This window comes from Anguilla anguilla, chromosome 3 (assembly GCF_013347855.1).
Source record: "Anguilla anguilla isolate fAngAng1 chromosome 3, fAngAng1.pri, whole genome shotgun sequence".
Classification (NCBI taxonomy): Eukaryota; Metazoa; Chordata; class Actinopteri; order Anguilliformes; family Anguillidae; genus Anguilla; species Anguilla anguilla.
In genome coordinates, this window is record NC_049203.1 from 4,912,295 (window position 1) to 4,924,794 (window position 12,500).

The 12,500-nt window shown below is 50.8% G+C and overlaps 1 protein-coding gene across 1 annotated transcript in view; it reads left to right on the forward strand.

Moving 5' to 3' along the window:
• Positions 1-12,500, forward strand: part of dnah2 (dynein, axonemal, heavy chain 2) — a 108,949-nt gene that overhangs the window by 87,081 nt on the left and 9,368 nt on the right. Inside the window, 13 exon segments of the mRNA XM_035410966.1 lie at positions 621-687; positions 1,299-1,449; positions 1,961-2,109; positions 2,402-2,535; positions 5,580-5,724; positions 5,907-6,106; positions 7,193-7,319; positions 7,580-7,766; positions 8,172-8,320; positions 9,966-10,149; positions 10,486-10,676; positions 11,154-11,345; positions 12,011-12,195. Coding sequence (XP_035266857.1) covers positions 621-687; positions 1,299-1,449; positions 1,961-2,109; positions 2,402-2,535; positions 5,580-5,724; positions 5,907-6,106; positions 7,193-7,319; positions 7,580-7,766; positions 8,172-8,320; positions 9,966-10,149; positions 10,486-10,676; positions 11,154-11,345; positions 12,011-12,195 — 2,061 coding nt within the window.

Genomic DNA, 12,500 nt, shown 5'->3' on the forward strand with positions numbered 1-12,500 from the left:
TTCTTATTCTGAGTTGCCAGTATGTGTGTGTGCGTGTGTGCGTGCGTGTGTGTGTATGTGCTGAACCCTTATAATCAGGGAAAGTTAATAATTCTACTAGTAACTAGTTAAGTTACTCAAAGTCAGAGATTTGTCAAGGTTCTAGACTTCAGATATGTACCAAGGCAGTGAAAAAACAAAGCAGTGGGTCGGGGAGAAAAAGAGAAAGATATGGTCGCTTAGGCCAGTCCAGTTAGCATATCTGTAAATACCCACGCGACTCGGACATATCCTTCCTGCCGTGTATTCTGCTGATAACTGCGGATTGTTTCGCCTCAAGGTGAGCAAGAGCACATAGCCGCACCGAATGGGAACGTGGCATAAATATTTTAACAAATAAGTCAATTTCTGTAAAAATTGGGACCCATGCTTGCTGTTCATCGAGCGCTTGCAGGCCATTTGGTTGCCGGTAGTGGTGCGTGTGCGCCTGCCGTATGTTGGGAGCGGCTGCTGTGATTGGTCACGGATCCAAAATTCTGCTGCTGGCCTTCGTGCACCATTTGGAGTTTCTCTTTGAACTTCTCTTTCCTAGCTCCCTCCGACCGACTCTTTCTTTCTGTGTGTTTTTTTTTCCCCCTAAGATGGCCGCTAATGGTGGACCCTCAAGGACAGGCACTGAAGTGGATCAAGAACATGGAATCGGAACGGGTGAGTTGGGGTAGATGTACATTTTCGCTGGTCCGTGACGAAAATACCATTTCGGGCATGTTGTGTCATAGCTCACAACATGCCCTGCGCCGTTTGGAAAACAGCCCTTTGTCCCGTCCCTCCAACATGTATACAACCATTCTCTGTGCATTGATTTTTTTTTTTGGAATATAGTTTATTTCCACCCAGTTTGATACATTTATTTCTGTGCATACATACGAAGCAGTCGTAGACTGAAGTGTAATAACGCGATGTGCGGGTGCATTTACCCGGAGTGGGACTGAGGCAGGGAGTACGCCCGGGCGTTTTTTTTGTTATTGGCGTTTAGTCTCTCCGGGTCGCTGTGCTTGGCGCTCACGTAGACCTTGTCAGTTTCCCTCCGTCTTTGTTCCCCGCTTTTTTCGTTTTGCTCTTTTTCAAAGAGCGCTGACCTTTTCTCGCGAATTCCAGCTCTGCCGAGCTGATGGGAGCGGAGCAGACCTTTAAACGCTCTCTAACAACGCGGGTGAACGGTGGCATTTCGGGACACGTTTCGAAATGTCGGACTGTGACAGCTCGCTGACCCCCACCCCCCCTGCCCCCCCCCCCCACCCCGCCCCCCCCTCCCGCAGGGCCTGAAGGTGATCGACCTGCAGATGCCGGACTTCCTGCGCACGCTGGAGAACGCCGTGCAGTTCGGCTCACCCGTCCTGCTGCAGAACGTGCAGGAGGAGCTGGATCCCTCCCTGGCGCCCATCCTCAACAAGTCCCTGAAACGCGTCGGTCAGCACCAACCCCCCCCCCCGACCCCCGATCCCGCTGAGCTCCCCCTAACCCCTGATAACCCAAAACTCTAGTGTCCCCCTAAACCTGATAACCCCAAACTCTAGTGTTCCCCTAAACCTGATAACCCCAAACTCTAGTGTCCCCCTAAACCTGATAACCCCAAACTCTAGTGTCACCCTAAACCTGATAACCCCAAACTCTAGTGTCTCTCTGGGCTCCCCCTAACCCCTGATGACCCCAAACTCTAGTGTCCCCCTAAACCTGATAACCCCAAAGTCTAGTGTCCCCCTAAATCTGATAACTCCAAACTCTAGTGTCCCCCTAAACCTGATAACCCCAAACTCTAGTGTCCCCCTAAACCTGATAACCCCAAACTCTAGCATCTCTCCTCTGACCCTCAACACTCACTTTTGTTTCTGTACACCGACACGACTCTCCTCAAAACACCCCCCCAGGTTTGTGTATTCTGTACACCTGACCTCTGACCTTTGAACTGTCTGTGCTGCAGGGGGGCGTTTGCTGATGAAGCTGGGGGATAAGGAGGTGGAGTACAGCCCGGAGTTCCGCTTCTACATCACCACCAAGCTGTCCAACCCGCACTACACGCCCGAGATCTCCACCAAGACCACCATCGTCAACTTCGCGGTCAAGGAGCAGGTCAGCACGTTAGCTCTGCTCCTGGAGGCATGGTGTGTGTGTGTGTGTGTGTGTGTGTGTGTCTGTCTCTGTGTGCTTGTGTGCGTGTGTGTATGTGTGTGTTTGCTTTTATCTTTGAGAACCTTATGTTATATGCAAGGGTAATTTTTTTATTCTACAGTTCTGAGCCATCTGCAAAAAAATGTTTTAAACCATTAAAAAAGGACCACGTTCTTGTATATGTCAACATTAAAAGCAAGTGTTGATTGAGGCCCAGGGTTTGTGTCTCATGGTCTGACGGTGTGTGTATCAGGGTCTGGAAGCCCAGCTTCTGGGGATCGTGGTGAGGAAGGAGCGTCCAGAGCTGGAGGAGCAGAAGGACTCCCTGGTGATCAACATCGCCACCGGCAAGAGAAAACTGCAGGAGCTGGAGGATGAGATTCTCAGGTACTGAGAAAACCTGCTAACCTGAAACCCTCCCACCAGATACCCTTCCAACACATACTGTATATTTCTATGGTATGATTCTTCATCAGGGGGAATATGAGGGATTAATGAGGGATTAGGGTGACAGTGTAGCACAGTGGCTAAGGAACTGGGCTTTTAACCAAAAGGTTATAGGTTCGATTCCCGGGTAGGACACTGCCGTTGTACCCTTCAGAAAGGTACTTAACCTGCATTGCTTCAGTATGCATCCAGCTGTATAAATGGGTACAATGTAAAGTGCTATGTAAAAGTTGTGTAAATCGCTCTGGATAAGAGCGTCTGCTAAATGCCTGTAATGTAATGTGCTATTATCATCTATCGCTCATCTATCAATCATATATCATATAGAAGCCGTCAGTCGTAATATTCCAGGCTGATTACAGACCCTGAGACTTTGAGGCTCACGCGGTGAAACGGAACACAGAGCGGCGTGCGTAAGACCCGGGCGTAGACGCTGAGAGGAGCGAGCGGTGTGTAATCTGCAGGAGAGCGGCGTGCGTAAGACCCGGGCGCAGACGCTGAAAGGAGCGAGCGGTGTGTAATCTGCAGGAGAGCGGCGTGCGTGCGTAAGACGCGGGCGCAGACGCTGAAAGGAGCGAGCGGTGTGTAATCTGCGGGAGAGCGGCGGTGGCAGACGCGTCGGGTGGCGCTCCGCTCTGTTTGACTAACTCGAAGCCGGTCGGCTGTAACGCACGAGAGGAGGAAGCCCCAGAGCTAAACCCTTCTTCCCCGCGTCCCACACATCTCACATCCTCCCCAGCCGTCTGATGATTGGACGATATCTTATACAGCTGTGTCTCACCATCATGTTTGGGTCTTGCGACAGCAGAGAAAGCCGTTTCTCCTCGTGTCTCCAACTCTCTGGTTTGATGAACGGTGCGTGAGGAGGCCCTGCTGTTGTCGCGTGCGGGGCACAGGGGCCAGATGTTTTGTCCCGAGGCCTAGGTCAAGCTGCTTTTGAACGTGTTCGCGTTAGGATTAACTCAAACGCACATACGATGCTGTCTTAGAAGTACACTGCGAGTGTTTGCCTGTGATTTTCCCGTATCTTTTACATCTTACTATCTTTTAAGTGTGAACCCACATAATATAACGCATTCAAAGACATATTAAACTTAAATCAAAAGCTTTACGTAATTGATAAAATGCCACACTACCAGCCAACAACTCTCCCCCTTTGTCTGTTTTAGACTTAATCTTCTTAATGTAATCCAAGGAACAGCAACTGCAGAGTAATTTGCTCCAAAGCCAAGTGTGATGTGAAATTGCTTGTAAATGAACGACCAGTTGCGTGACTACTTTAAGATGACTGGCAGCATTCTGATTGGTCTGTGGTTACTTGCTTCGGAACAATCGCCAGATTCAAAAATAGGGAGTTACTCGGTTATTTTGCGGATTTTCATGCATCTGTAAGGTCAACTTTCTGTAGAGATTAATTTATCAGAATGTGAGAAGTCAGAATGGGCTCTTAGAATGTCACTGTATCTTTGAGGAATGTTCCTTCCTGGTTTTGGAGTTCCTCAAGGAACATATGCTTTCAATCACTTTTTTTTTTCAGTAGCAGGAACCAGGTCAGAAACGTTGTAGAATTGCTTTGGGCGATGTCTCTTGTAGCCAGGTTCCTTACTCATTTAAAATATTGATGTTTTTTTTCCAGATTGGTGAACAATTATATTTTACCTCAGTTCTGTATGTTGATAATTAAGTTGGCTGTGGCTAATTCTGCAGTCATCCCACCACCTCTGCCCCTTAGTGCGGTCGGGGGTTTAATCCAGACTCTCTGAGCAAAGCCTGTTTCTCATCCACCGCTGTCATACGTCATGTGACCACGATTGTGTTCGTTTTTTAATTATGGAATTCCTGGATGTTTCCTTCTCTCGCTGCTCGAGTGTCGATGTTCGTGTCTTACCGTCATTTTTCAGGCCGTTGGAGGACAGCAATTGATCCCACTTGACATTTTTCAATTCATGCTCATAATCGGACCCTTCTTAGGTAAATGGTGGACCTTGGAGACTTAGACATTAAATGACAGCCATTTCCTGGCAAATGTGACCTCCTGTGCATCCTTTACATTTCACATCTTCGTTCAGCTGAAGCTGAAATCTCCCATGAGCATCACTGATTCATCCCGATCACATTCTTTCAGGATCCAAAAAGACACCACAAAGAGATTAATTACTTACATTTTTGGAGGCAGTTAAGACTGTTTAAACTAACAGAATCTGTCTTCATTAGCCAAGCCGCAGATAAACGGAAAAAGCAGATGAAAGATTTTTCCAGTTGTTTTGGAAAAAAAAGTTGTCTTTTATTAAAATGTGAGCCAATAATTCCCTTTGCTTTCAGAACAAACTGTGTTGAAACAAACTTTGATTAAATTCTGTTTTGAGAAAGAATGCCAGTACAGTTGCATGAATACATTTGATTACAACTTTGATTCATTTCTAATATGGCTTATTTGCAACTTATTGAATTTTATTAGCTGTATTGTTCGGTGCTCATAGTCTGCACATTCCAAAGCCACTTAAGTTGAACATAATTCATTTCAGTTGTTAATTGTGTTCTCGAATCAGCACAGTAGGTGGTCACACAGTTCTGCTTTTCAGGGTTCTGCATTCATGTATTTTGGCGATTTTTCCTTTTGTTCATACGTTGATATATATTGAAGTAGTATAATGAGTGATATTGTATTGCGATGTTTCTTTTTGCGATATATACCATATGTACCCTAATATCATGATTTGAACTGATGCACAAACTGACACCCAGCTCTACCAGTGGTACCAGGCCTGTGTGCTGCTCTGTTAGCTTGTTTTCTTCAGTGTGTTCATTTCATTCAGAGCTCCTCCCTCTTCTGAGTTTGCCGCCTAGTGTGCTTGGCTTCCATTTTTTTTTCTTTTTCTTTTTCTTTTACTGACAAACCAATGTCTTTTTTCCTCACGCTTCTGTGTGTGTGTGTGTGTGTGCGTGCACGTGTGTGTGTGTGTGTCTGCTGCGGTGTTGTCCAGGCTGCTGAACGAGGCAACAGGCTCCCTTCTGGACGACGTGCAGTTGGTTAACACACTGCAGACCTCCAAGGTGACGGCCAATGAGGTGACAGAACAGCTGGAGACCAGCGAGCAGACAGAGATCGAGATCGACACGGCCAGGGAGGTGAGCGGGGAGGGAGGGGCGAACGAAAGAGCTGCAGAACGAGCTGCTTAGGGGCTGAGGGAACTAATGACAGAATACAGGTGTACAGGCTTTTAAATACAACATGATAATATATGTGTGTGTGCGTGTTATTTGTGTGTGTGTGTGCGTGCGTGTGTGTGTGTGTGCACGTGCATCCCCAGGGTTACCGGCCGTGTGCCCAGCGGGCCTCCATTTTGTTCTTCGTGCTGAATGACATGGGGAGGATGGACCCCATGTACCAGTTCTCCCTGGACGCCTACATCGACCTGTTCAACCTGAGCATCGAGAAGAGCCAGCGCAGCCCCAACCTGGAGGAGAGGATCGAACACCTCAACGACTACCACACCTACGCTGTGTACAGGTACTCCCCCCTACCACACCTACGCTGTGTACAGGTACGCCCCCCTACAGAACCTACGCTGTGTACAGGTACGCCCCCCTACAGAACCTACGCTGTGTACAGGTACGCCCCCCTACAGAACCTACGCTGTGTACAGGTACGCCCCCCTACAGAACCTACGCTGTGTACAGGTACGCCCCCTACACCCCTACCTGTGTAGAGGTACACCCTCTACACTGTGTACAGGTATGTTTCCCTACACTGTATGTATGTACACACACAGGTACACCCTCTACACTGTGTACAGGTATGTTTCCCTACACTGTATGTATGTGCACACACAGGTACACCCTCTACACTGTGTACAGGTATGTTTCCCTTGCTCGTAGATGCTTGTGTGAGCGTACTGTGTGTATGTACACACACAGGTACACCCTCTACACTGTGTACAGGTATGTTTCCCTACACTGTGTGTATGTGCACACACAGGTACACCCTCTACACTGTGTACAGGTATGTTTCCCTACACTGTATGTATGTACACACACAGGTACACCCTCTACACTGTGTACAGGTATGTTTCCCTTGCTCGTAGATGCTTGTGTGAGCGTACTATGTGTATGTACACATACAGGTACACCCTCTACACTGTGTACAGGTATGTTTCCCTTGCTCGTAGATGCTTGTGTGAGCGTACTGTGTGTATGTACACACACAGGTACACCCTCTACACTGTGTACAGGTATGTTTCCCTACACTGTATGTATGTGCACACACAGGTACACCCTCTACACTGTGTACAGGTATGTTTCCCTACACTGTATGTATGTACACACACAGGTACACCCTCTACACTGTGTACAGGTATGTTTCCCTTGCTCGTAGATGCTTGTGTGAGCGTACTATGTGTATCTACACATACAGGTACACCCTCTACACTGTGTACAGGTATGTTTCCCTACACTGTATGTATGTACACACACAGGTACACCCTCTACACTGTGTACAGGTATGTTTCCCTACACTGTATGTATGTACACACACAGGTACACCCTCTACACTGTGTACAGGTATGTTTCCCTACACTGTATGTATGTACACACACAGGTACACCTGTCGCGGGCTCTTCGAACGGCACAAGCTGCTCTTCAGTTTCCAGATGTGCACCAAGATCCTGGAAGTGGCCGGGAAGCTGCACATGGATGAGTACAGCTTCTTCCTGCGCGGGGGGCTGGTGGGTACTGGGGGGGGCACAGTCTTGGGTTTGGGAGTCGGGAAAAGTGTGTAACATTGTGGCCTACAGCACCCCAGTAAGAGAGACCCCTCTCTCTGAAACACTTTGGTGTGCCACAGAAAGGACCAATCAAATGCAGTGCATTGCCACACATCACACCGCCAGGCCACTGAGCTAATCACCTGCTTTCACCTGTCTGTCTGTCTCTCTCCCTCTCTCTTTCTCTCCCCCCCCCCCCCCCCCCCCCCCCCCCCCCTCAGGTCCTGGATAAGGAAGGACAGATGGACAACCCATGCAGCGGCTGGCTGTCAGACGCTAACTGGGACAACATCACCGAGCTGGACAAGCTGGGCAACTTCCACGGGCTCATGAGCTCATTCGAGCAGTACCCCCGAGACTGGCAGCAGTGGTACACCAGCGCAGAGCCCGAGATCGCCGCTCTGCCCGGTGAGTGTGTGTGTGTGTGTGTGCGTGGGCTTGTGTGTGTGTGTGTGCGTGGGCTTGTGTATGTGTGTGTGTGTGTGAGTGAGTGTGTGTGTGCGTGGGCTTGTGCATGTGTGTGTGTGTGTGTGTGTGTGTGTGTGTGCGAGTGAGTGAGTGAGTGAGTGTGTGTGTGCGTGTGTGTGTATGGGCTTGTGTATGTGTGTGTGTGCGTGGGCGTGTGTGTGCTGTGTGTGTGGCGTGTCATGTTGCTAGCACAGGATCAGTAATAATGTAGCTTATAAATATGTGTACATCTGAATGCCATGGTATGTTTCTTTCAAGTCAGTGGGAGGTCCTCCAGCAGTCTTCCTTACCTGCGGGTGGCGCTGTTCTGTTAACATGGATCCCTCTCTCTCTGTCTCTGTTCAGGCGAGTGGGAGAACTCGTGCTCCGAGCTGCAGCGCATGCTGATCGTGCGCTCGCTGCGGCAGGACCGCGTCTCCTTCTGCGTCACCTCCTTCATCATCAACAACCTGGGCGCCCGCTTCGTGGAGCCGCCCGTGCTCGACATGAAGGCCGTGAGTCCAGTTGCTACGCAAGCCTGGTTGCAGCGCTGCAGCGCAAAGGAGCCAAAATGTCAGCCATTGCTACACAAGCCCTGCCACGATGCTGCAGTGCTTTCACTAACGGATGTGTGGCTGAGGAGCCAAAATGTGGGCCGTTGCTACATGAGCCCTGTCACAGTGCTGCTATGCTAAGGAGCCAAAATGTCAGCCATTGCTACACATGCACTGCGACAGTGCTGCTACGCATTCACTAACGGATGTGTGGCTGAGGAGCCAAAATGTCAGCCGTTGCTATACAAACCCTGTCACAGTGCTACAATGCTTTCACTAACGGATGTGTGGCTGAGGAGCCAAAATGTCGGCCGTTGCTACACGAGCACTGCGACAGTGCTGCTACGCTTTCACTAACGGATGTGTGGCTGAGGAGCCAAAATGTCAGCCGTTGCTACACAAGCACTGCGACAGTGCTGCTACGCTTTCACTAACGGACGTGTGGCTGAGGAGCCAAAATGTCAGCCGTTGCTATACAAACCCTGTCACAGTGCTGCGATGCTTTCACTAACGGATGTGTAACTGAGGAGCCAAAATGTCAGCCGTTGCTACACGAGCACTGCGACAGTGCTGCTACGCTTTCACTAACGGATGTGTGGCTGAGGAGCCAAAATGTCAGCCGTTGCTACACGAGCCCTATCACAGTGCTGCTGTGCAAAGGAGCCAAAATGTCAGCCATTGCTACACAAACCCTGTCACAGTGCTGCAGTGCTTTCACTAACGAATGTATAACTAAGGAGCCAAAATGTGGGCCGTTGCTACATGACCCCTGTCACAGTGCTGCTATGCTAAGGAGCCAAAATGTCAGCCATTGCTACACAAGCCCTGTCACAGTGCTGCTATGCTAAGGAGCCAAAATGTCAGCCATTGCTACACAAGCCCTGTCACAGTGCTGCTATGCTAAGGAGCCAAAATTTCAGCCATTGCTACACAGGCTCTGGCCCACAGTATGTAGTGAGGGAGGTAGTTTGTCCCCTCATTGCGAGACTAGTGTTTATTATTGATTGTGTTTCCCATGACAAATTCCGGAGTAAGTTTCTGTCACCCCTCCAGGGTTAATGAGCTTGGTGTCCCTGAGCTCGGGGCTGTCTGAAAGGTTGCCAGCTCTGGACTTGTGTCCCTGCGCTGTTGGTTGTTTGAAGGTTGCCAGGACTAGACTTGTGTCCCTGCGCTGTTGGTTGTTTGAAAGGTTGTCAGCTCTGTACTTGTGTCCCTGCGCTGTTGGTTGTTTGAAGGTTGCCAGGACTAGACTTGTGTCCCTGCGCTGTTGGTTGTTTGAAGGTTGCCAGCTCTGTACTTGTGTCCCTGCGCTGTTGGTTGTTTGAAGGTTGCCAGGACTAGACTTGTGTCCCTGCGCTGTTGGTTGTTTGAAGGTTGCCAGGACTAGACTTGTGTCCCTGCGCTTTTGGTTGTTTGAAGGTTGCCAGGTCTAGACTTGTGTCCTTGCTCTGTTGGTTGTTTGAAGGTTGCCAGGTCTAGACATATGTCCTTGCGCTGTAGGTTGTTTGAAGGTTGCCAGGTCTAGACATATGTCCTTGCGCTGTAGGTTGTTTGAAGGTTGCCAGGTCTGCACTCATGTCCCCGTGTCCCTCCCGCCCCCGGCCAGGTCGTGGAGGACTCCACCACCAGGACGCCCCTGATCTTCGTGCTGTCCCCGGGCGTGGACCCCACGGGGGCGCTGCTGCACCTGGCCGAAAGCTCGGGCATGGCCCAGCGTTTCCACGCCCTCTCGCTGGGGCAGGGACAGGCCCCCATCGCCACCCGCATGATCAAAGAGGGGGTGAAGAGCGGTGAGACATTCTCCCCAAATAATCACGGCTGACTATTAAAAAAAATATGTATTGCAGTGTCTCGAATTGTTACCAATATGTTTCCCGTATATTGTCAAGTGTTGCAGTATCTTGATTTCAATATGTTTTCCGTATATTCCATTTCTGTAAGGGACCCTCTATCTCTGCCCTTTCAGAAACGCTGTCCGGTAAATATGTTAAATATGTGAGGTACCAGTGACTGCGGCAGTGGTGAAAAAAATGCACCTGCCTATATAAAGTGTTTGTGCGCCAAACATTAAAATGGTAATCTCTCCTTTCTGTCTCTCTCTCTCTTCCCCCCCCTCTCTCTGTCAGGTCACTGGGTGTTCCTGGCTAACTGTCACCTGTCCCTGTCCTGGATGCCGCAGCTGGATAAGCTGGTGGAGCAGCTGCAGGTGGAGGAGCCCCACCCAGACTTCCGCCTGTGGCTCAGCTCCTCCCCCCACCCCGAGTTCCCCATCGCCATCCTGCAGGCTGGCATCAAGATGACCACCGAGCCCCCCAAGGTCAACAACACACACTCACGCATACACGCACTCACTCATACACACACACACACACACACGGTCACTCATACACACACACACACTCTTACGCATACACACACACACTCACTCACTCATACACACACACACACGCTCACTCATACACACACGCACTCATTCACTCATATACACACACACGCGCGCACTCACTCTTATATGCACACACACACGCACCATGCTGAGCTTATATAATAATGACACTGGGGTGCATTGTGACTGACACCTGTGTTTGTTTTTGATGCTGCAGCTGCTCTGTCTGACACCCCTGTGGCCCCCCGCCCCACCCTTCTCCACCCCACCCCACTGCCTCTGCCCCACCCTGCCCCACCCCACCCCACCCCACCCCGCCCCACCCCACCCCACCCCACCCTGCTGCCTCTGCCCCACCACGCCCCACCCCACCCCGCCGCCTCCGCGTCTCTCTGTCTCCCCCTACAGGGCATCAAGTCCAACATGAAGCGGCTGTACCAGCTGGTGACGGAGGCGCAGTTCAGCCGCTGCACGCGGCCCCCCCTGTACCGCAAGCTGCTCTTCGCCCTCTGCTTCTTCCACAGCGTCCTGCTGGAGAGGAAGAAGTTCCTGCAGCTGGGCTGGAACATCATCTACGGCTTCAACGACTCCGACTTCGAGGTGCCGGGGTGGGGGAGAGGGGGAGGAGGAGGAGGAGGAGGAGGGGGAGAGAGGGGGGAAGAGGAGGACAGGGGGAGAGAGAGAGAGAGAGGGGGGAGAGGTGGAAAGAGAAGAGGGGAGGGGGGAGAGGTGGAAAGAGAAGCGGGGAGAGGTGGAGAGAGAGTGAGAGATAGGGGGAGAGGGGGAAAGAGGGAGGGAGGGGGAGGGAGAGAGAAAGAGAGAGAGAGAGGGAGGTGGACAGAGAGAGAGAAGGAGGGAGGGGGAGGGGGATGGGGAAAAGTGAAAGATAAGTTGGTGGAGGGGAGGGAGGGGGAAGAGGGAGGAGAGAGATAGAGAGAGAGAGAAAGAGGGCATCGATCACTGTTTGCCTTTATTACTTGTTAAACTTTGGTAACACAAAATACACAGTTCCAATAAAGCTGTTTGAGTTGAATGAAATGAATGGAACAGAGAGAGGGGGGTGAGAGGGGGATGAGAAGAAGAGGAGAATGGAAGTATCGTGAGGGGAAAATATAAAGAAGAGGTTGCAGCTGAGTCATGTCAGTATTTAAAATATGTTTTATTCTGTGTGAAGTGCTGGGCTTTGAACCGCTGCTCTCTGCTACGCTAACACGCTAACCCCCCCCCCCCCCCCCCCCCCCCCCCCCCCCCCCCCCCCCCCCCAGGTGAGTGAGAACCTCACCAGCCTCTACCTGGACGAGTATGAGGAGGTCCCCTGGGACGCCCTCAAGTACCTCATCGCCGGGGTCAACTACGGGGGTCACGTGACCGACGACTGGGACAGGCGGCTGCTCACCACCTACATCAACGACTACTTCAACGAGAACGCCGTGGCAGTGCCCTTCTTCAAGTGAGAGACAGTTACCCACACACACACACACACACACAGACCCATACACACGCACGCACGGGCGCGCACACACACACACACACGCATTCGCACATGCACATGCACCCACACACACACATGCACGCATGCACAGACACACACACACACACAGGCACACACACGCACACATACACACACACACACACACACACACACACAAACACACACACACAAACACACACACACGCACACGGGCGCGCACACACACACACACACAGTGTCCCAGAGTCAGCCACAATACTATACACTCAGCTAATAACATGCGC